Raw genomic sequence first — 24,995 nt, forward strand, 5'->3', positions numbered from 1 at the left:
CCTGTGAAAATCAGTCCCACTGGCAATGCAGATCTCCCTTGGCACCGGAAGGTCAAATGATGCGCTCGGGCCTCTTGAGTTGGGCTTGAACCCACAAACGGCCTAGCGGCGAGAGTGTAATCTTTTGAACAAAGGCTGATCGCAAAGGGAAGAGCCCCATGTCTGTTTTTATTACTCCTTCACGTCCACCAGGCATTTGCACCACATAGTGAGAAATGTTACCATAAAACGAGGGGCGGGGTGAGGGGGCGTTTCCATCAAAGAAAAATAAACCTGGCTGTAAAGGATTACATTTTACAGGGCTAAATTCTTTTCTTATTCATTAGTGGGACATGGGCGTCGCTGGCTGGCCAGCATTTATTGTCCATCCCTAGTTACCCCTTGAGAAGGTGGTGGTGAGCTGCCATCTTGAATCGCTGCAGTCCTTGTTCTGTGGATTGACCCACAGTGCTGTTAGGGAGGGAGTTCCAGGATTGTTATTGGACATCAGTCAGTCCGTGTGGTGTAGGTACACCCACAGTGCTGTTAGGGAGGGAGTTCCAGGATTGTTATTGGACATCAGTCAGTCTATGTGGTGTAGGTACACCCACAGTGCTGTTAGGGAGGGAGTTCCAGGATTGTTATTGGACATCAGTCAGTCCATGTGGTGTAGGTACACCCACAGTGCTGTTAGGGAGGGAATTCCAGGATTGTTATTGGACATCAGTCAGTCCATGTGGTGTAGGTACACCCACAGTGCTGTTAGAGAGGGAGTTCCAGGATTGTTATTGGACATCAGTCAATCCATGTGGTGTAGGTACACCCACAGTGCTGTTAGAGAGGGAGTTCCAATCCATCTAATCTGCACATTTTTGGACACTAAGGGTCAATTTAGCATGGTCATGTTAAAGGTGCTACATAAATGCAAATGTTTGTCAAATTAGTGGTTGTACTCTGCTGCAACTGGGCTGACGATGGAGTAGCTATCGCGTCTCGATCTGTTAAGCACACAGTCTGCCACAATTGTTACAGTAACTGCCTGCTTGGCAGAAATTGGCTGGAATCAGACATATCATTGGACATTGAGTATCTAATTGAACTATCATGAACCTCCTATTATGTTGGAAGTTTAAACTGATTGAAGGGCCAGTGCATTCCTCAGTTGTACATTTCATTCTCCCTCGTGGGAAATCGATACAATTAGATGGCAGCTTTGAAAACAGGATGTCACTTAGCCCCAATAATTCTGAACAGCTTCAAACTCCGGATTCCTGGCCTCTGTGCATCAATATTTCCCGATTCGATGGTTTGGCCATGATGTGATTGTAAAAGGACGTCACAGCCACCAGATTCTGGTAACCTAAATATACAAAAAAAAATTAGGAGGAGAGATGGAGATGAATATAAGACCTAGGAGCAGGATTAGGCCATCTGGCCCCTTGCTCCACCATTCAATAAGATCATGGCTGATCTTTTCATGGACTCAGCTCCACTTACCCGCCCGCTCACCATAACCCTGAATTCCTTTACTGTTCAAAAATCTAGCTATCGTTGCCTTAAAAACATTCAATGAGGTAGCCTATCTCTTCTCTTCATGAAGGTATCTATTCCCTTCATAATCTTACATGTTTCTATAAGATCTTCCTTCACTCTTCGGAATTCCGCAGCTTGGTATGGGCTCCTGCTCTGCCCAAGACCTCAAGAAACTACAAAAGGTCGTGAATGTAGCCCAGTCCATCACGCAAATCAGCCTCTCATCCATTGACTCTGTCTACACTTCCTGCTGCCTCGGCAAAGCAGCCAGTATAATCAAGGACCCCACATACCCTGGACATTCTCTCTTCCACCTTCTTCCATCAGGAGAAAGATACAAAAGTCTGAGGTCACGTACCAACCGACTCAAGAACAGCTTCTTCCCTGCTGCCATCAGACTTTTGAATGGATCGACCTCACATTAAATTGATCTTTCTCTACACCCTCGCTATGACTGTAACACTACATTCTGCACTCTCTCGTTTCCTTCTCTATGAACAGTATGTCTTGCCTGTATAGTGCACAAGAAACAATACTTTTCACTGCATCCCAATACATGTGACAATAATAAATCAAATCAAATATTCAGTTGATCTTTCTCTACACCCTATCTGTAACTCTAACACTACATTCTGCACTCTCTCATTTCCTTCTCTATGAATGATACAGTGCACAAGAAACAATACTTTTCACTGTTAATACATGTGACAATAATAAATCAAATCAAAAAAATCAACTGCTTTGACAAAGTTCATCTGGACTCGAAATGTCAGCTCTTTTCTCTCCTTACAGATGCTGCCAGACCTGCTGAGATTTTCCAGCATTTTCTCTTTTGGTTTCAGATTCCAGCATCCGCAGTCATTTGCTTTTAGCCTCAACTGCTTCACTGGGCAGGGAATTCCACAGATTCACAACCCTTTGGGTGAAGAAGTTCCTTCTCAACTCAGTCCTAAATCTGCTCCCCCTTATTTTGAGGCCATGCCCCCTAGTTCTAGTTTCACCTGCCAGTGGAAACATCTTCCTTGTTTCTATCTTACCTATCCCCTTCATAATCTCATATATTTTTATAAGATCTCTCCTCATTCTTCTGAATTCCAGTGAGTATAGCCCCAGTCTACTCAGTCTCCTCTCATAAAAACATGAGAGAAGGAACTGGGGAGAGAGGGAGTTGTTGCACAGGCTTGTGTTTAATTTTAAGAACACACCACTTACATCTTGAAGCCACCCAATCTTCCCCAACAAGGGATGGGTCATATCGGAATCGAAGCGCTCACTCTCATTCTCTCTCCACAGATGTCGCCAGTATTGAACCCAGTCTCAAATCTCACCATGGCAGATGCTCCAATTGGAATTGAGGCTGGAATTTTACTGCCCTGACCATCTTGGGAATCAGAGCAGGCGAGGGGCGGACATTGGGAAAGTCCATTGACCTTGGGTGAGATTTTACAGTTTTGGGATGGGCGAGGCTGGAAAATCCTTACCCAAAAGTCTGATGATGAGTTATCGATTGTCGTAAAAACCCATCTGGTTCACCAATGTCACTTTAGGGGAGGAAATCTGCTGTCCTTACCAGGTCTGGCCCACATGTGACTCCGGGTCTAAGAGCCATAGAATTCTCACAGTGCAGAAGGGGGCCATTCAACCCATCGAGTCTGCACCGACAACAATCCCATCCAGGCCCTATCCCTGTAAACCCATGTATTTACCCTATTAATCGCCCTGACACTAAATTGCCCCTCCGTGTCCAAAGATTAGGTGGATTGAACAAAAAAACAAAAGAACAAAAACAGCCCGAGAAACAGGCCCTTTGGTCCAACGAGCCCGCGCCGCTATTTTAATACTACCAGTCACCCCTTATCTGTTGTTTTTATGGCATTCCACATTGAGGGAAACTAATTTAGGGACAATTTATTACTTCCAATCAGCCTAATAGCACATCTTTGGGGTGTGGGAGGAAACCGGAGCACCCGGAGAAAACCCACGCAAGCACGGGGAGAATGTGCAAACTCCCACAGACACCGGCCCAAATCCATGTGTCTGCACAGCAAACAGTGATAGTCACTGAGCTGTCGTGTTGCCCAGCATCTGGTCCAGTTTAAGCGTACACTGACGACGTGAAGCACTAGGCCAATCTCGAACATTCAAGAGCAGCCCAAGTACGACCCATCGCGTGTATGCCCCTCGTTGGACAACAAGGCGGACCGACCTAAACCTGTGGATTAAAAGAGAAAAAAAAATTATCATACCATATCCTTTTACCTTACCAGGGACGCCCCAGTGCTAATGACCCTTATTTAAAACAATCTCCGATATCCTCCCATCTCCAACCCACTCATGTGCCTGTCTAAGTTACTCTTAAACAACTCCAGCATGCCTGCCTCCACCACCTTACTTGGCAGAGCATTCCATACCCCCACTACCCTCTGTATGAAAAACCTCCCTCTAATATCTGTGTTATACCTCTCCCCCCTCACCTAAAGCCCGTGGCCCCTCGTACTGTGTGTCTCTAACACAGGAAATAGCTTACCTCTGTTTAGTCTATCTATACCCTTCATAATCTTATATACCTCTATTAGATTCCTCCCCTCAGTTGCCGTCTTTCAAGGGAAAACAGCCCCAATTTGTTCAATCTTTCCTCATAACCCAGTCCTTCCATACCAGGCAACATCCTGGTAAACCTCCTCTGCACTCTCTCCAGAGTCTCCACGTCCTTCCGGTGGTAAGGTGACCAGAACTGGACGCAGCACTCTAAATGCGGCCTAACCAATGTTCTACACAACTGCAACATTAGACTCCAGCTCTTATATTCTATACTAGATAGGCTGGGCGAATGGGCCAGGAAATGGCAAATGGAATTTAATGTTGGCAAGTGTGAGGTGGTCCACTTTGGTAGGAAGAATGGTAGGAAGGACTATTACTTACGGGGCGAAAAACTGCAGCAGGCAACGGTGCAGAGGGACCTCGGGGTCCTTGTGCATGAGTCGCAAAAACCCAGTCTGCAGGTGCAGCAGGTGGTCAGGAAGGCGAATGGGATGCTGGCCTTCATAGCGAGGGGGATTGAATATAAAAGTAGGGAGGTCTTGCTGCGGCTGTACAGGGCATTGGTGAGGCCGCAGCTGGAGTACTGTGTGCAGTTTTGGGCGCCGCACCTGCGCAAAGATATTTTGGCCTTGGAGGGAGTGCAGAGGAGGTTTACTAGGCTGATGTCGGAGTTGAGGGGGTTGAGCTATGAGGAGAGGCTGAATAAACTGGGCTTGTACTCGTTAGAGTTTAGAAGAATGAGAGGAGATCTCATTGAGACGTATAAGATGATGAATGGGATGGATAGGATAGAGGTGGAAAGACTCTTCCCGCTCAAAAAAGACAGTAGGACTAGGGGGCACAGCCTCAAGATAAAAGGGGGGCGGTTTAGAACGGAGTTGAGGAGGAACTTCTTCACTCAAAGGGTGGTGAATCTCTGGAATTCTCTGCCCGTTGAAGTGGTGGAGGCTGCCTCGCTAAATATTTTTAAGACGCAGGTTGATGGGTTTTTGATAAGAGAGGGGATTAAGGGTTATGGGGAGAGGGTGGGAAAGTGGAACTGAGCAGCGACAGATCAGCCATGATCTTATTGAATGGCGGGGCAGGCTCGAAGGGCTAGATGGCCTACTCCTGCTCCTATTTCTTATGTTCTTATGCCCAAAGATGTGCAGGTTAGGTGGATTGGCCATGTTAAATTGCCCCTTAGTGTTCAAAAGATGTGTACGTTAGGTGGATTGACCATGCTAAATTGTCCCCTTAGTGTCCAAAGATGTGCAGGTTAGATGGATTGGCCATGCTCAATTGCCCCTTAGTGTCCAAAGATGTGCAGGTTAGGTGGATTGGCCATGATAAATTGCCCCTTAGTGTCCAAACATGTGCAGATGGTGGATTGGCTATGCTAAATGTGTGGGATCATGGGGATAGGGCAGAGGAAAGAGCCTGTGTAAGACACCCTGTCAGAGAATCAGTGCAGAATCGTTGGGCCGAATGGCCTCCTTCTGCACTGTGACGATTCTATGATTCTACGGGCAGGATTTTCTTGCCTTGCTCACCCCAGGACCGGAAGATCCTGCCTGAAGTCAACGGGCCTTTGCATAGTCTGTGTCCCGCTTGCGACGACTCCCATGACGGGAATCCCACCCCCATGCTTAGCTTCAAACATCAACCAATGAACTACTCCATTGCTGATAATATTGTTTATAATATTGGATAGATGTAACTTCTGGCCTCAAATGGGAACAACAACCCTTTCAAATATGCTCATTCATCCTGGCTTCCAACAGCCTCAATGTCCAGGCAACATTTCCCCAGTAGACACCTTTCTACTCTTTTCAGAAACATTATAATTTTGACCTGATCCCTAAGCATATTGTGCCGACTGCAAAAAAATGATGCTAAACAGTCGAGGCTTGGATTTTTTAAAATATGATTTGCAGTTTAACAGAATCACTGCAATTTTTTTTTCAATAAAACTTTGAAACAGCTTTGAAATTTTAAATCGGCAAGTAGAGAGGGGGACAATCCTGGCAAATTGCCACTGAATATGCATTTATGTATAAATATATATATATATATTTTACAAATTATTGAGTTGTCAACTAAAAAAGAAATCTTAATGAATGGACTTCTGCAGTTTAAAAAGAAAGAGATGTTTTAAAACGGCCTTGCTATGGGCATGTTTGGTTTTATTCCATTTCAGTGAGGAGGAACCACCTTTACAGAGGGGAACTTCACTGCACACATCATTCATTTCAGAATTTGTATGCCGGCGCTAGTTTTGCCAACTGGTTGAGCACACAACCTGGGCTAAAGATTCGTGTTGAAGAATCCTGTTAAAAAATCTCTTTTTAACTCAAATAAATATTTGCAACCTGAGAAAAAACTCAATATGGATGCAGAAGTGAAAATCATAGAATTATCGAATCCATGCTGTGCAGAGGAGGCCATTTGGCCCATCGAATGTGCGCCAACAATAATCCCACCCAAGCCCTATCCTCCTAACCCTTCTAATGTCCCTAACACTAAGGGACAATTTAGCATGGTCAATCCACCTAACCTGCACATCTTTGTACATTAAGGGACAATTTAGCATGGCCAACCCATCGAACCTGCACATCTTTGGACAGTAAGGGGCAATTTGGCATGGCCAATCCACCTAACCTGCACATCTTTGGAGACGAAGGGGCAATTTTGCATAGCCAATTCCCCTAACCTACACATCTTTGGACATTAAGGGTCAATTTAGCATGGCCATTCCACCTAACCTACGCATCTTTGGACATTAAGGGGCAATTTAGCATGGCCAATCCACCTGACCTACATATCTTAGGACATTAAGGGGCAATTTGGCATGACCAGTCCACCTAACCTGCACATCTTTGGAGACTAAGGGGCAATTTAGCATGGCTAATCCACCTAACCTACACATCTTTTTGGATTGTGGGAGGAAACCCCCACAGACAGAGAGAACAGACTCCAGACAGACAAATACCTAAGACTGGAATTGAACCCAGGTCCCCCACACGGTGAGTTGATGCAAGGTGATGGCTTATTGCAAACAAATAGGGCGAAATTGTCCTGTCTGCCCGCCACATATAGGACAGCATGGTTGCAGTGGTTAGCACTGCTACCTCACAGCGCCAGGGACCCGGGTTCAATTCCTGGCTTGAGTCACTGTCTGTGCAGAGTGTACATGTTCTCCCTGTGTCTGTGTGGGTTTCTTCTGGGTGCTCCGATTTCCTCCCAGTCCGAAAGACATGAATTCTCCCTCAGTGTACCTGAACAGAAGTGTGGTGACTAGAGGATTTTCACAGTAAATTCATTGCAGTGTTAATGTCAGCCGACTTGTGACACTAATACATTTTTAAAAACAGGAATCGTAGCAGGCAGGACACTGGCCATGCGAAGATCTACTGACCTCAGGCAGGATTTTCCAGATTTCGGGCAAAAGTGGCTGGTAAATCCCACTAATGGTGTCATGATCTTTGACCCAGAAGCTGTACAGTCAGGAAAAGACTATTTAAAATGTCTGTGGAATCTATAATTGCTTTAAACGAGGTGTGAAAGAGACAATAGGGTGATGATGGCCTAATGGCATTGTCACCAGATTTTTTTTTAAATCCAGAAACTCAGCTAATGTTCTGGGGACCCGGGTTCGAATCCCGCCATGGCAGATGGTGGAACTTGAATTCAATCTTTAAGAAGTTGGAATTAAGAATCTATTCATTGTTCATCCAGCAGTCAGAATATTTCGGTTGCAAGCAATAAAAGAACAAAATTCACAAAATAAATCAAAGTAAAAGGTTCAACAAAGAAACTACATTACAGCACAACTTGGGGTTCACCCTGGGCCACACAATCTTCCACAATCCCCATCTGCTTTCTATTTACACCAGCTCAGCTGGTTAGTTGACCCTCACAGCATGTTACCATTGGTTACATTATAACAGATTCCAATGTTAGCATTGGTTACATTATAACAGATTCTAATGTTAGCATTGGTTACATTATAACAGATTCCAATGTTACCATTGGTTACATTATAACAGATTCCAGTATTACCATTGGTTACATTATAACATATTCCAGTACTACCATTGGTTACATTATAACAGATTCCAGTATTACCATTGGTTACATTATAACCATTGGTTACATGTGACTCCAGAGCCACAGCAAAGTGGTTGACACTCAACTGCCCTCCAAATGCAACTAGGATGGGCAATAAATATTGACCCAGCCAGTGACCCCATGTCCCTCGACTAAATAGAAAAAAATTGCCAGTTTTTGTCATTTTATTTTTCGTCATTGTAATCAAGCAGGTTTACTGAAGAGATTTTACTGATTTTGCTGTGATTTATATTCAATTGAAACCATCTCTCTCTTTCCCGCTGAACCTCAGAACACGTTGGCTGGGAATCCCCTAAAAATACTCTAAAGGACCTGATTTTAGCATTTTCATTCTACATGCTGAATCTGAGCGTAATGCAGATCTGCGTAATGACTCAGAAATCTGCTTTTCAGGTGCTCCCAAACGCCCTCAGCCATCTCCAGTCCCATTTGCGCTGTGGGCGGGGTTTAGCACACCCGGAATGATCGGAGCTCTGAACTGAGCATGTGCAGTTAGAAAAAAACTGGAAAAAGTGCGCCCTTGTCAGATCGCGCCAGAGCTACAGAAAGTGGAGAAAGTGGCCTGGGAGTGAAAAGCAGGAGCAACAGTCCCCACACACATCACTGTCCCCCTTATCCATCCCCCACTACCCACACACATCACTGTCCCCCTTATCCATCCCCCACTACCCACACACATCACTGTCCCCCTTATCCATCCCCCACTACCCACACACATCACTGTCCCCCTTATCCACCCCCCCACTACCCACACACACCACTGTCCCCCTTATCCACCCCCCCACTACCCACACACACCACTGTCCCCCTTATCCATCCCCCCACTACCCACACACATCACTGTCCCCCTTATCCACCCCCCCACTACCCACACACATCACTGTCCCCCTTATCCACCCCCCCACTACCCACACACATCACTGTCCCCCTTATCCATCCCCCCACTACCCACACACATCACTGTCCCCCTTATCCATCCCCCCCACTACCCACACACATCACTGTCCCCCTTATCCATCCACCCCACTACCCACACACATCACTTGTCCCCCCTTATCCACCCCCTCCACTACCCACACACATCACTGTCCCCCCTTATCCACCCCCTCCACTACCCACACACATCACTGTCCCCCTTATCCATCCCCCACTACCCACACACATCACTGTCCCCCTTATCCACCCCCCCCCACTACCCACACACATCACTGTCCCCCTTATCCACCCCCCCACTACCCACACACATCACTGTCCCCCTTATCCAACCCCACTACACACACACATCACTGTCCCCCCTTATCCACCCCCCCACTACCCACACACATCACTGTCCCCCTTATCCATCCACCCCACTACCCACACACATCACTGTCCCCCTTATCCACCCCCCCCACTACCCACACACATCACTGTCCCCCTTATCCAACCCCCCCCCACTACCCACACACATCACTGTCCCCCTTATCCAACCCCACTACCCACACACATCACTGTCCCCCTTATCCAAACCCCACTACACACACACATCACTGTCCCCCTTATCCACCCCCCACTACCCACACACATCACTGTCCCCCTTATCCACCCCCCCACTACCCACACACATCACTGTCCCCCTTATCCAACCCCACTACCCACACACATCACTGTCCCCCTTATCCAACCCCACTACCCACACACATCACTGTCCCCCTTATCCACCCCCCCCACTACCCACACACATCACTGTCCCCCTTATCCACCCCCCCACTACCCACACACATCACTGTCCCCCTTATCCATCCCCCCACTACCCACACACATCACTGTCCCCCTTATCTATCCCCCCACTACCCACACACATTACTGTCCCCCTTATCCCCCCCCACTACCCACACACATCACTGTTCCCCTTATCCACCCCCCCCACTACCCACACACATCACTGTCTCCTGTGTACTCTATGAATGGTATGCTTTGTCTGTATCGTGCACAAGAAACAATACTTTTCACTGTATCCCAATACATGTGACAATAATAAATCAAATATTAAGCTGATCTTTCTCTCCACCATAGCTATGACTGTAACACTACATTCTGCACGCTCTCCTTTCCTTCTCTATGAACAGTATGCTTTGTATAGCACGCAAGAAACAATACTTTTCACTGCATCTCAATACACGTGACAATAATAAATCAAATATTAAGCTGATCTTTCTCTACACTCTATTTATGACTGTAACATTATATTCTGCAGCCTCCCCTTTCCTTCTCCCCTATGTACTCTATGAACAGTATGCTTTGTCTGTATAGTGCACAAGAAACAATACTTTTCACTGTATCCCAATACATGTGACAATAATAAATCAAATCAAATATTAAGTTGATCTTTCTCTACACCCTAGCTATAACTGTAACACTACTCTCTCCTTTCCATCTCCCCTGTGTACTCTATGAATGGTACGTTTTATCTGTATAGCGCGTGAGAAACAATACTTTCTTTCATTCCTTCCCTCTGCAGTATAAATATTTCCCACTTTTGTCTGCCTTTTAGCTTTGACAAAGAGTCTTTTCTCTCCTAGCAGATGTTGCCAGGCAGGCCTGCTGAGATTTTCCAGCATTTTCTCTTTTGGTAACAATGCTTTTCACTGTTTCCATGTGACAATAACAAATCAGATATTTTGCAACCTTTCTTTTTTAAGACGAGGTGCAAGTTGTCTGTGCAGTTCCTTTTACGTTAGTTCCGCCCTGTCTTTTTGTGGGAAGTGGGACGAGAGAAGGAGCTGCAGTTACAGACCAGTCAATTTCAGTGGCGCGGGAAAAAAGATATGTTTGTTCTCCTCCCAGTGGAGAGCTGGGGGAAATACTAAAGTGTTTGTATCCGGTTTCCCTAGCTGTGAAGATGGCGTTGGTGAGGTTTGTGCTGTGCTGTCTGGTGGAGATTTTGGTGTTGCCGGTGACCCTCCTGCAATTGCTCGGGGTCTGGGACCCCCTGTATAAAAAGTTCTTCCCCTATATGATGCGCAACTTTTCAATCACCATCAACGACAAGATGGGCAAGGTGAAGAAGGAGCTCTTTGATCAGCTGCCAGACTTTGCCAGCTCCTCGGGACTGACCATCCTGGAGGTGGGCTGCGGATCCGGTGCCAACTTCGCTTTCTACCCCTGGGGCTGCAAAGTCATCTGCATCGACCCCAACCCCAACTTCAAGAGCCTCCTGGAGAGCAGCGGGGCCAAGAACGAGCATGTCAGGCTGGAGCGCTTTTTGGTGGCCAGCGGCGAGGACTTGAGCCAGGTGGCGAGCGGTTCGGTGGACGCCGTGGTCTGCACTCTTGTCCTCTGCACCGCGGGCAATGTGGACGCTCTGTTGAAGGAGGTACTGCGAGTGCTGAGACCGGTAAGGCAGGTCGAATTAACCCATTCCTCCCCCTCCCCCTCCGTGTGACATTAACACTGAAAGATCCCCATCCCTGGATAAATACATCCTGCATTCCCCAGAATTCCATTTAAAAAATAAGCATTTCTGTAAATACCAACTCCAAATGTAAGCATATTTGCAAATTATTCACCTGTCAGGGGCGGCACCGTAGCACAGTGGTTAACATTGCTACTTCACAGCTCTAGGGTCCTAGGTTCGATTCCCAGCTTGGGTCACTGTCTGTGTGGAGTTTGCACGTTTTCCTCGTGTCTGCATGGGTCTGCTCCGGTTTCCTCCCACAGTCCAAAGATGTGCAGGTTAGGTTGATTGACCATGTTAAGAAATTGCCCCTTAATGTCCAGGGACGCATAGGTTAGAGGGATTAGTGGGTATAATGTGTAGGAATATGGGGGTGGAGCCTGGGTGGGATTGTTTTTGGTACAGACTCGATGGGCCAAAGGGCCTCTTTCTGCACTGTAGGGTTCTATGATTCTATGAATAATAGAATGCCTACAGTGCCATTCAGCCCATCATGAAAATAATTTGGTCATAGAGTCAGTCGTACGCTGCAAGTTTACCACCTCGCCCACCTGAGGCTCATAAAATCCCACCCAAGGCCAACTGGCAATTCTGGTCTGCGAGCCCTGGAATTGGGGCGGACGTGCCAGTAAAATTCCAGCAATACAGTCATAGAGGTTTGCAACATGGAAACAGGCCCTTTGGCCCAACTTGTCCATGCCACCCATATTTTTAACCCCTAAGCTAGTCCCAATTGCCCGCGTTTGGCCCATATCTCTCTGTACCCATCTTACCTATGCTTTTTAAAAGACAAAATTGTACCTGCCTCTACTACTGCCTCAGGCAGTCGTTCCAGACACTCACCATCCTGTGTGTGAAAAAATTACCCCTCTGGACCCTTTAGATCTCTCCCCTTTCACCTTAAACCTATGCCCTCTAGTTTTAGACTCCCCTACCTTTGGGTTCGATTCCCGGCTCGGGTCGCTGTCTGTGTGGAGTCTGCATGTTCTCCCCGTGTCTGTGTGGGTTTCCTCCGGATGCTCCGGTTTCCTCCCACAGTCGAAGTTGGTTAGGTGGATTGATCATGCTAAATTCTCCCTCAGTGTACCCGAACGGGAGTGTGGCAACTCAGGGGATTTTCACAGTGACTTAATTGCAGTGTTAATATCAGCCTCCTTGTGACACTAAACGATAGACTAAACACTCAGAACCCAGTTGGGCCACCGGTGGCCCACCAGTGCGTCGCTGTGGAGAAAGGAAGTGCCGCGATTTCGGATTGGGTGTGGATTGCAAAAATTGCTTTAAAAAGACACTTGCAAAAGACTTCCTCAGAAGTTGTCAAACAAGTCCTTTTGATTTCTGGATTACAGGTTTTTCCCCAATGCTGTTCATTAAAGAATTAATTACTATCATTGGATTTCCCCAATTGTCCTGCACCTACAATACAACAAAAGGAATGGAAGTTTTGTCACTGCTCAGATCATAAATCTTCACCTGGGAAGTTCTGGAGCTTTGTCAAACAGAATCGGTTGCATAAAAACTGCAAAAATAAATATAATTAACTTTTTGTTGTGTCAGAACAAAAAGCTGGCAAATTTTACCACATCTTCCAAGCTTATTAGAAACAGTTATTGAAGCAAAGTTTATTTGTTAGTGTCACAAGTAAAGCTTACATTAACACTGCAATGAAGTTATCGTGACAATCCCTCAGTTGCCGCACTCCGGTGCCTGTTCGGGTCAATGCACCCTACCCAGCATGTCTTTCAGACTGTGGAAAGAAACCCACGCAGGCATGGGGAGAATGTGCAAACTCTGCCCAGACGGTGATCGCAAACTGGGAATCGAACCCGAGTCCCTGGCGTTGTGAGTTGAGAGCGGCGAGATTCTCTGGAATATTCAGTGTATATTATAAGTACTTTTTAAAAATTCATTTATGGGACATGGGTGTCGCTGGCTGGGCCAGCATTTATTGCCCATCCCTAGTTGCCCTTGGAGGACAGTTGAGAGTCAACCACGTTGCTGTGGCTCTGCAGTCACATGTAGGCCTGACCGGGTAAGGATGGCAGATTTCCTTCCCTAAAGGACATTAGTGACTCAGATGGTTTTTTCTGACAATGGTTTCATCAGCAGATTCTTAATTCCAGATTTTTTTAAAAATTGAATTCAAATTCTACTATCTGCCATGGTGGGATTTGAACCCAGGTCCCCCAGAACATTAGCTGAGTTTCTATATTAATAGTCTAGCAATAATACCACTAGGCCATCGCCTCCCCTACTCTTACTCATGCTTAGTGAACAAGCCCAATTTCAATCTTGTGCCCCACTGAGATGGAGGAGGACAACTCCCACTGCCCACACACCAGCCTAGGTTGCTCGTCACTGAGCTATAGCCAATTTCGCAGGGCCCCCGTTTGCTGTAACCTCTTAATTCATGCGGAATGCCATAAGAGGTCTATCAGTGTCCAGGGTAAAATGTACAATTTTCTGTTTATAAATGCTGCCTTTTACCAGTTGGGTCAAATATCCTGTTGGTAAAACAGTAACAAATAGCATTTTTTGGGCAGTTAGTTGGAGATTAAAAATCAGAGGATGTGGGAGAAGGGGGAGAATTGCACTGGTGAACTTAGTATAGTTAGGACCACTTGACCTATTCACTTATAAAATTTAAGTAGAGCAAACAGGGGCAAAGTTCAGCTTCCTGTGAGGTCTGCAGTAGCGATAGTGATCGGTCATTACTGGGTGGACCTGTTTGGCACAAGTGTAGAATTACAGCATCATAAGATTCTTATCTCTCGTTGCTAGGCTTATTATAAGAACATAAGAAATAGGAGCAGGAGTAGGCCATCTAGCCCTTCGAGCCTGCCCCGCCAAATTCCTGCTTCCCCACCCTCCGGTCCCAGAGCGGCGAGTTTGGCCCTTTCCGACATGTGGCCCCGTTCAGTTTCACTTGCCTTGGTCCAAATGTGGATTAAACTGAATATTCGAGATCAGGGCAAGAGTGACTGCCCTCGACATCCATAACAGTGCCAGCCGTGTGTGCCATCCACAAGATGCACTGCAGCGACCTCCCTGAGGCTCCTTCGACAGCACCTTCCGAACTTGTGACCTCGACCACCGAGCGGGTCAAGGGCAGGAGGGTTCGTGGGGAACGTCATCACCCACCAGTTCCCTTCCCAAGCCACTCGCCAGCCTGACTTGGAACTGTGTTGCTGTCCCTTCACTGTCGCTGGGTAAAAATTGTGTAAAAGCAACAGAGTTCAGTGGTTGAGGAAGGCAGCTCACTTGTGGAGGGCAAAAAAACGCGAACATAGAAACTAGAAGCAGGACGAGGCCATTCGGCCCTTCGAGCCTGTTCTGCCATTCATAATGTTCGTGGCTGAAAATCGAATTCAGTGTCCTGATATCTCCCCTCTCTCTTCCCCCACATCCCTCGATCCCTTGACTCCCAAGAGCGATATCTAATTTCTTCTTGAAATCACACAACGTTTTGGCCTCAACTACTTTCTGTGGGAGTGAATTCCACACATTCCCCACCCTCTGGGTGAAGAAATTTCTCCTCACCTCAGTCCTAAAAGGTTTACCCCTTATCCTCAAACTATGACCCCTAGTTCTGGACTCCCCCCACCATCGGGAACATTCTTTCTGAATCTACCCTGTCTAATCCTGTTAGAATTTTATAAGTTTCTATGAGATCCCCTCTCACTCTTCTAAACTCCAGTGAATATAATCCTAACCGACTTAGTCTCTCCTCATATGACAGAGCTGCCATCCCAGCAACCCGCCTGGTAAACCTTCGCTGTACTCCCTCTATAGCAAGGATATCCTTCCTCAGATAAGGAGACCAAAACTGCACACAATACTCCAGGTGTGGCCTCACCAACAGACTTTACCAGTGACCCAGACATCCCATCTATTTATTTATTCATGTCACAAGTAGGCTTACGTTAACACTGCAATGAAGTTACTGTGAAATCCCCTAGTCGCCACACTCCTGTTCAGGTATACTGAGGGAGAATTTATCATGGCCAATGCACCCTAACCTGCACACCTTTGGACTGTGGGAGGAAACAGGAGCACCCGGAAGAAACCCACGCAGACAGGGGGAGAATGTGCAGACTCTACACAGACAGTGAACCAAGCCGGGAATTGAACCCAGGTCCCTGGCACTGTGAGGCAGCAGTGCTAACCACTGTGCCACCCCATCAATGCATCAAAAATTAAGCCATGTACATCAGGATATCAAACTAGACTATAGATCGGTGTTGAATTTACTGATTTGAATCTCACAGTCATAATCCAGGATATTCTCATTGGAAAGTAGACCATGACGCCATCGAACAAAGAGCAACTTGGCTGGGAACTCCTTATCATTTAAGGAAAGATATATTATCACTGGAGACAGGACAGAGGGAGTTTACTGGGACGATCCTGGGTACGGAGGGACTGCTATTTGAGGGATTATAAGCAAGTTGGGTCTGTACTCATTGCAATTCAGAAGAATGAGAGATGACATGGTTGAAATATTGAAGATTCTCAGGGGGTTAGACAGGATAAAGTTTGAGAGGATGTATCCACTCACGGGGAGTCTAGCACCACAGAGCATAGTCACTGAATAAGGGGGTGCTCACTTAAATTGGTTTTGAGGAAGAATTCCTTCTTTGAGTGGAGAATTTTTGGAATTCTTTACCCCAGCTGTGGAGGTGGGTCATTGAATCTCTACAGTGCAGAAGGAGGCCATTCAACCATCTGTCCTAACTCTTGACAGAACATTTTACCCCTCTAATCCCCCTAACCTGCACATCTTTGGAAACTAAGTGACAATTTAGCATGGCCAGTCCACGTAACCTGGACATCTTTGGAAACTAAGAGACAATTTAGCATGGCCAATGCACCTAACCTGCACATCTTTGGACATGAAAGGACAATTTAGCATGGCCAATCCACCTAACCTGCACATCTTTGGACACTAAGAGGCAATTTAGTATGGCCAATCCACCCTAACCTGCACATCTTTGGACACTAAGAGGCAATTTAGTATGGCCAATCCACCTAACCTGCACATCTTTGGACTCTAAGGGGCAATTTAGCATGGCCAATCCACCCTAACCTGCACATCTTTGGACTCTAAGGGGCAATTTAGCATGAGCAATTCACCTAACCTGCAACTCTTTGGACTATGGGAGGAAGCCCACGCAGATACGAGGGAGAAGGCGCAAACTCCACACAGACACCCAAGGCTGGAATTGAACCCAAGTCTTTGGCATTGTGAGGCAGCAGTGCTAACCACTGTGCCACCGTACCTTTCGAGGCATTTCTTAGAAGGCCAGCTGTATGGAAACTCAATCCTTTTCTCTGCAATCCGCTCCAGAGGCTCCAACACCTGATCTCCACTGATTGTGTTTCCGAGAGACTACACAAGAGGAATGTGACCTGGCAGCATGCTCGGGGCAGAACTGGGAGCAGGTGGAAAAGGTCATGGGCCTGTTCTCTGTGGCCTGTCTTGACAGGCCAGCTGTTGCTACAGAAACCAACAAAAGCACTGTGCGCAGAATGGGTCTGCCGGATTCAACTGATTTCTTTCTGTTCTAATCTTTAAATGAGAGGGTAGATAAACTCAGGAAAAATATCACTGCTCTATTGTCCATTGTTCCTCTTGCCCTGAAGGCGTTTGTAAAGTATGGCTACACAACAGTCACATTGTACATGGTGCAGCCATACATCTGTTGTGTACTTAAAAGCATGGGAACAATCCTATTTTGACTGGAGGAATGGGATGGCCATCAGAAATCAGAATAGGAGGAGGCCATTCAGCCCTTTGATTCATTCATGGGACATCAGCATCGCTGGCTGGCCAGCATTTATTGCCCATCCCTAGTTGCTCGAGGGCAGTTGAGAGTCAACCACATTGCTGTGGCTCTGGAGTCACATGTAGGCCAGACCAGGTAAGGACGGCAGATTTCCTTCCCTAAAGGGAACCAGATGGGTTTTTCCGACAATGGGTCATCAGTAGATTCTTAATTCCAGATTTTTTAAAATTGAATTCAAATTCCACCGCCTGCCATAGCAGGATTCGAACCCGGGTCTCCAGAGCATTAGCAGGGTTTCAGGATTAATAGTCTAGCGATAATACCACTCAGCCATTGCCTCTCCATTGCGTAGTCTGCCATTTATTAAGATTGTGGCAAATCTAACACTCACTAAGTCCATTTCCCTGCCTTATCTCTGTAATCTTTCATTTCCCAACCGATTAAAATCCTATCCATTTCAGCCTTGGAAATGTTCAAGAGGCGGTGCGATGGCACAGTGGTTAGCACCACTGTCTCACAGTGCCAGGGACCCAGGTTCGATTCCCGGCTGGGGTCACTGTCTGTGTGGAGTCTGCATGTTCTCCCAGTGTCTGCGTGGGTTTCCTCCAGGTGCTCTGGTTTCCTCCCACAGTCCAAAGATGTTTAGGTGGATCAGCCATGCTAAATTGGCCTCAAATGTCCAAAGATGTGCAGGCTACGGGGATTAACCATGGTAAATTATCCCTTAGTATCCAAAGATGTGTAGGTTAGGTGGATTGGCCATGCTAAGTTGTCCCTTAGTGTCCAAAGATGTGTAGGTTAGGTGGATTGGCCATGCTAAATTGCTCCTTAGTGTCCAAAGATGTGTAGGTTAGGTGGATTGGCCATGCTAAATTGTCCTTTAGTGTCCAAAGATGCGCAGGTTAGGCGGATTGACCATTCTAAATTCTCCCTCAGTGTACCCAAACAGGAGTGTGGCGACCAGGGGATTTTCACAGTAACCTCATTGTAGTAAGTGTAAGCTGACTTGTGACACTAATAAATAGACTTTTAAAAACATACAATGCATTACACTGAAAAAACATAATGATTGTTGTGAAAATGAGGTCGCCATTTTGAGCACAGTATGATTCCACAAATAAAAATTGGTTCATAACACATGGGAGCAGAATTAAGCCATTGGGCCCATTGAGTCCGCTCCACCATGGCTGATATGCTCCTCATCCCCATTTTCCTGCCTCCCCCATAACCCTTCAACCCATTACCAATTAAAAATCTGTCTAACTCCTCCTTAAATGTACTTACTCTCCCAACATCCACCACACTTTTAGTGTCCCCGGATGTGTAGGTGACGGGGCAGAAGTGTGGGGGGGTTACAGGGATAGAGAGTAGGCAAGGGAAAGATGCTGTGTTGGAGAGTCAGTGCAGATTTGATGGGCTGAAAGGCCTCCTTTTGAGCTGCAGGGATTCTATGATCTGGGAGCGGGGCTTGCACCCAGGGCTGTCGGACTCATGGGTAAGAGGACAACACACCGAAGAAGAGTTGACAATGAATAGTGTGCTTTATTTTTTATTTTATCTTGGTTGCTCATTTCCGCTCATCTGCTGATGCAAAGCGCACACACTGGGCCCAGTCAGCAACATGTAACCGCTCTCGAGGGATCCAGTCAACCTGACCACCGTTTTGGAAAGACAGGCAGAGAACCCCAGAATGGTGGTGCAAACAAAATTCTATCCAGAATCTTAGCCACATACCGTTGCAGGGCTGGCATCACTGCATCTGACACTGACTTTCACCAGCGCTAATGCGCAATGAATGATTTGAGAAGGCGTGATCCGAAGCAAGCTGCCACCGTTGTTGTAAGAGCAGTGTAAGACAGGGTTTTCAACTGACAGGGCAGTTAAATTCAAATGCAAGGTGAGTTAACATTCAAGATAATCAGTCACAAGCTTTGTCTGCAGTTCAACATACAGCTATAGAATCTCCACATTGCAGAAGGAGGCCATTTGGCCCATCAAGTCTGCACCGGCTCTCTGACAGAGCATCGAATCCAGGCCCTCTCCCCTGCCTATCCCCCTAACACCACACATTTCCCATAGCAAATCCACCGAACCTACACATCTTTGGACACTAAGGGACAATTTAGCATGGCCAACCCACCCTAACTTCACATCTTTGGACATTAAGGGACAATTTAGCATGGCCAATCCACCTAACCTGCACATCTTTGGACATTAAGGGACAATTTAGCATGGCCAATCCACCTAACCTACACATCTTTGGACACTAAGGGACAATTTAGCATGGCCAATCCACCTAACCTACACATCTTTGGACATTAAGGGGCAATTTAGCATGGCCAATCCACCTAACCCGCACATCTTGGGCCTGTGGAAGAAAACCGGAGTACCCGGAGGAAACCCACACAGATACAGGGAGAACGTGCAGCTCCACATAGACAGCGACTCGAGGCTGGAATTGAACCTGGGTCCTTGGCGCTTTGAGGCAGCAGCGCTAACCACTTGCCAGGGCAGGAAAAAAGATGTTTCAGCGGCATTATAAATATAATACAAGTCCGAGTGTGGCGAGGTGCTGGTACTTTTAAACTGACCAGCCTCTCCTCTGCGAGCGTGCTTTCCACTGATTTCCCCTACCAACACTGCTGAACCCAGTCTACCTTGAACTCGCCTGAGTATTGACTTCAAGAATGGCTTGCAGCCTCCAAGGCATACATTGACGCTAAAACAGCAAGAATAATACATTATGGCTTCTGGCTCATGTGTCACATGGTACAGACGTCAACCAGCGCTAAGACCCTGGCATATTTCGGGTTGGGTGGTTGGGGCCGCAGGTGGTTTGGGTCAAGTCCAATTGGGTGGGGAAGGGGTGGGGCTCGATGGTCACTTGGAGCATGGGTGCAGATTGGCGTGCAAGCAGTGCAGCAGACAATGCTTGTGGGATAGCCAGTGCCACTGTGTACCAAGGCAGTGATTGTGATTTAAAAAAAAATTATTTTACTCAAAATTTGATGGTTGACACATTCGAAAAGTAGCCAGTTGTCAGACAACCCAAATTTGAGATACTGTACTTGTTTTTTTTTCCCCTTGCAAACTGAAAAAACAGAGAAAATTACAGCACAGGAACAGGCCCTTCGGCCCTCCAAGCCTGCACCGACCGTGCTGCCCGACTTAACTAAAACCCCCTACCCTTCCGGGGACCTTATCCCTCCATTCCCATCCTGTTAGCACTGCTGCCTCACGGTGCCAGGGACCCAGGTTCGATTCCCAGCTTGAGGCACTGTCTGTGCGGAGTCTGCACATTCTCCCCATGACTGCGTGGGTTTCCTCCGGGTTCTCCAGTTTCCTCCCACAGTCCGAAAGACGTGCTGGTTAGGGTGGATTGGCCAGGCTAAATTCTCCCACAGTGTACCCAAACAGGAGTGTGGCAACTAGGGGATTTTCACAGTAACTTTATTGCAGTGTTAATGTAAGCCTACTTGTGACAAATACATAAACTTTAAAACTTTTACTTTATTCATGTATTTGTTAAGACGCCCCTTAAGACCCACTATTGTATCTGCTTCCACTACCTCCCCCAGCAGCGAGTTCCAGGCACCCACCACCCTCTGTGTAAAAAACCTGCCTCGTACATCTCCTTAAACCTTGCCCCTCTGAACAGCGTCAAGGGAGACCCTCTGGTCATGTATTCTGAAACAGTTCTGGAGGCACACTGCAGACATCACAAAATTGTCATGGTGCAGGTGGAGGCCATTTGGCCCATCATATCTGCACTCCATTCCATTCCTGTCCCAAAAACATTCTGAAATGCCAAGTGCCTTGTTGACAGCAGTTGTGATTAAAACTGAACAATCGGATTATTTGTTGACTTAACAATTTGTCCGCGTGGCCTAAAGGATGAAGAGCTCCAGTTTAGCCAATAATTACAGTCTGCATTTAATGGCACAACACTCCTATTTGTTCTAAAACAGGTAATGTCTAATTTATTTAGCAAGGAACTGTTCATTAAAACAATTATGGCCTACCTTGTCACCGAAGCCTGGTTTTGTAGAATTTGAAAATGGCAGAACCCTGACGAGTATTGATAGGCAGAGGGATCTGGGTGTACAGGTACACAGGTCACTGAAAGTGGCAACGCAGGTGGAAAAGGTAGTCAAGAAGGCATACGGCATGCTTGCCTTCATCAGCCAGGATATTGGGTTTAAAAATTGGCAAGTCATGCTGCAGCTTTATAGAACCTTAGTTAGACCGCACTTGGAATATAGCGTTCAATTCTGGTCACCACACTACCAGAAGGATGTGGAGACTTTGGAGAGGGTACAGAAAAGGTTTACCAGGATGTTCCCTGGTATGGAGGGCATTAGCTATTAGGAGAGGTTGGAGAAACTTGGTTTGTTCTCACTGGAATGACGGAGGTTGAGGGAGTGACCTGATAGAAGTTTACAAGATTATGAGGGGTGTGGACAGAGTGGATAGTCAGAAGCTTTTTCCCCAGGGTGGAAGAGTCAATTACTAGGGGGACACAGGTTTAAGGTGCGAAGGGCAAGGTTTAAAGGAGATGTATGAGACAAGTTTTTAATGATGTGGAGATGCCCGCGTTGCACTGGGATAAACACAGTAAGAAGTCTCACAACACTAGGTTAAAGTCCAACAGGTTTATTTGATAGTAAACGCCACAAGGTTTCGGAACACGTTGTTCCTTCGTCAGGTGAGTGGAGAGTTCTGTTCAGCGAGCAGTCACTGAGCACCAAGTTCCGCACACATGAGGACAGCCTCAACCGGGATCTTGGGTTCATGTCACACTATCTGTAATCCCCATGACTTGCCTGAACTTGCAACATCTCACTTACTATCCTGTCTGGAGACAATGCACATCTCTTTAACCTATGCTTAATGCTATCTCCACTCACATTGTCTGCAACTTTAAGACATGAATAGCAGATTAGCTGTAAAGACTCACATTCTAATCAGTATTCTGTAAACTGTGTGTGCCTTTATATGCCCTGTCTGTGATCAGAACTCCCCACTCACCTGACAAAGGAACAGTGTGTTCCAAAAGCTTGTGGCGTTTACTATCAAATAAACCTGTTGGACTTTAACCTGGTGTTGTGAGACTTCTTAGCAAGTTTTTAACCCAGAGGGTGGTGGGTGCCTGGAATGCACTGCCGGGGGAGGTAGTGGAAGCGGATATGATAGTGTCTTTTAAGGGGTGTTTGGGCAAATACATGAATAGGATGGGAATAGAGGGATATGGTCCCCGGAAGGGTAGGGGGTTTTAGTTCAGTCGGGGCAGCATGGTTACTGCAGGCTTGAAGGGGCCGAAGGGACTGTTCCTGTGCTGGAATTTTCTTTGTTCTTAATTGGCCCGTGGCCCTCCATTGGCCCGCCTCCCTGCTGTGATTCGATGCGTTTGACAGGGAGGTTTATTTCTGCAGGGCGGGGCGTTTTTCTTCATCGAGCACGTGGTTGCGGACGACAAGACCTGGCTCCATTTCATCCAGCATGTGATCCAGCCGGCCTGGCGTTTCTTTGGCGATGGATGCTACCTGACCAGGGACACCCAGGCAACCCTCGAGAGAGCCAACTTCTCCAAGTTGCACGTCAAGCACATCGTTGCGCCCCTGATGAGCATGATCAAACATCAAATCGTCGGCTATGGAGTCAAATAAGATCTTGTGAGCACCATTCCTTGTATCCACTTGTCTGCGACTTGTTAATTCTAGTGTTGCAATAATCCCTTTCTTGTCAATTCATTTTAATCAGATGAATGCTGTTAGATGTGCCTTTCTAATCCACAGTATCGCATACAGGGAATTCTTTTTAATCTATTCCGTTGCTCAACAATCTAATCGAACTCCCGAATGCGCATCAATCTCCAGTTTTTCCGTTTGCTTTTCGAGATAAGTACTGATTGAAATAATCCCACTCTGAACCAGATGATCGACACATCTATTAAATAAAAAGAAGCAGTCAATTCTCTTCATTTCTAATGACCCGCTGCTGCTGCGCTAATGCTAAACTCTGGTTTGAATTCTGACATCGTGGTTATCGCTGCTGCCTCACAGCGTCAGCGACCCGGGTTCGATTCCCAGCTTGGGTCGCTGTCTGGATGGAACTTGCATGTTCTCCCCATGTCTGCATGGGTTTCCTCCAGGTGCTCCGGTTTCCTGCCACAGTCCAAAGATGTGCGGGTTAGGTGGATTGGCCATGCTAAATTGCCCCTTAGTGTCCAAAGGTGTGTAGGTTGGGTGGATTGACCATGCTAAAGTTCCCCTTAGTGTCCAAAGATGTATAGGTTGGGTGGATTGGCCATGCTAAATTCCCCTTAGTGTCCAAAGATGTATAGGTTGGGTGGATTGGCCATGCTAAATTGCCCCTTAGGGGGCGATTTTTTACCAAAAAAAGTCTAAATGCCAAACGAGTCTGAAAACTGGAGAGAATTGTGCCCTTTCTTTTGGGCAAGCTCCAAGATGCAATCATCCGGCACCTAGAAGAGAAGAGTCCAAGTGTGATTCTCGCCAGTAGGGAGTGTGTGCAACCTATTCATATCAGGAAGCTGGCTGCTGAGCTCTCGGTGCGCCATGGCGCAGGCGGACCGATTTCCCAGTGCGTTGTCTACAGTAGTGTGCACTGGGAGATCTGTCACAGCCCTCCCCCGACCAAGAAATCGCTGTTCTGGCTGATCCCTGCTCCCTTGGCACTGCCCAGTACCTGGAGGGCAGTGCATGTGTGCCAGTCTGGCTCTGCCCAAGTAGGTATTGCCTGGCCCTGCAGCCGACTGCCTGTGGCGGCTTCAATGGCCTCCGGTTCACTAATGTCCCTTGAGGGGAAGAAATTTGCCATCCTTACCTGGTCTGGTCGACGTGACTCCAGAGCCACAGTAATGTGGCTAACTCTATAAATGCCCTCTGAACAAGGGCAATTAGGGATACCCAGTGATGCCCACATCCCACAAACAAATAAAAAGGCCTGTGAAATAATTCTGTGTAGAAGTCTTGTATCGTTCACCAGTTGGAGCTGTTGGGTGTTGGACCACAAGTTTCGTGTGTCCCAGCCTCATGAGATGAACCCCTCCAAGGATGTCATGGTAGATCGCGGGCAATGGACTTTGGTTAAAATTGGGAGTTATTGCAGTTTGTTGGAAGAGTGCGTGTAGAAAGAGGTTGTTTCTCAAACAACTAGAAAGGTTTTCTGAAGGGTGATGTTCAAATAGGGAATTCAGAATTCAAAAGGGCTTGATCAGCCCATTGTGAATCCTCTTGCACATGGTATTATGTGTCTGACCCTGGGTATCTATGTAAATATTAGTATTTATGATTATCATTGCACACATCGAATTGATAGTTACTGTATACATATGTCATTCTTTTGCAAGAGAATAAAAGCATTTGAAACTTATTATCTTGTGAAATCATTTCTAAATGTGGTTGGCACTGCTGCCTGATAGTGCCAAGGACTGGGGTTCAATTCCAGACTTGGGTGACTGTCTGTATGGAGTCTGCACGTTCTCCCCGTGTCTGCTTGGGTTTCCTCCGGGTGCTCCAGTTTCCTCCCACAGTCCAAAGATGTGTAGGTTAGGTGGATTGGCCATGCTAATTTGTCCCTTGGTGTCA

At 46.7% G+C, this 24,995-nt stretch overlaps 1 protein-coding gene across 1 annotated transcript; it reads left to right on the top strand.

Annotated features, from left to right (window-relative positions):
• The first annotated feature begins 10,906 nt into the window (after positions 1-10,906).
• On the top strand, positions 10,907-24,780 carry LOC145361981 (thiol S-methyltransferase TMT1A-like). The gene is made up of 2 exons (XM_080217982.1): positions 10,907-11,539; positions 22,818-24,780. The coding sequence occupies exons 1-2, from the start codon at positions 11,045-11,047 to the stop codon at positions 23,049-23,051; spliced, it is 729 nt and encodes a 242-aa protein (XP_080074108.1). The 5' UTR covers positions 10,907-11,044; the 3' UTR covers positions 23,052-24,780.
• Positions 24,781-24,995: the final 215 nt, after the last annotated feature.

This window comes from Carcharhinus amblyrhynchos, chromosome X, assembly GCF_965287045.1.
Source record: "Carcharhinus amblyrhynchos chromosome X, sCarAmb.v2.hapA, whole genome shotgun sequence".
Classification (NCBI taxonomy): Eukaryota; Metazoa; Chordata; class Chondrichthyes; order Carcharhiniformes; family Carcharhinidae; genus Carcharhinus; species Carcharhinus amblyrhynchos.

Coding starts and splice junctions, on each gene's coding strand:
- LOC145361981 (XM_080217982.1), top strand. CDS start 11,045: ATGGCGTTGGTGAGGTTTGTGCTGTGCTGTCTGGTGGAGATTTTGGTG. Junction 11,540..22,817: donor TACTGCGAGTGCTGAGACCG/GTAAGGCAGGTC, acceptor TTATTTCTGCAG/GGCGGGGCGTTTTTCTTCAT.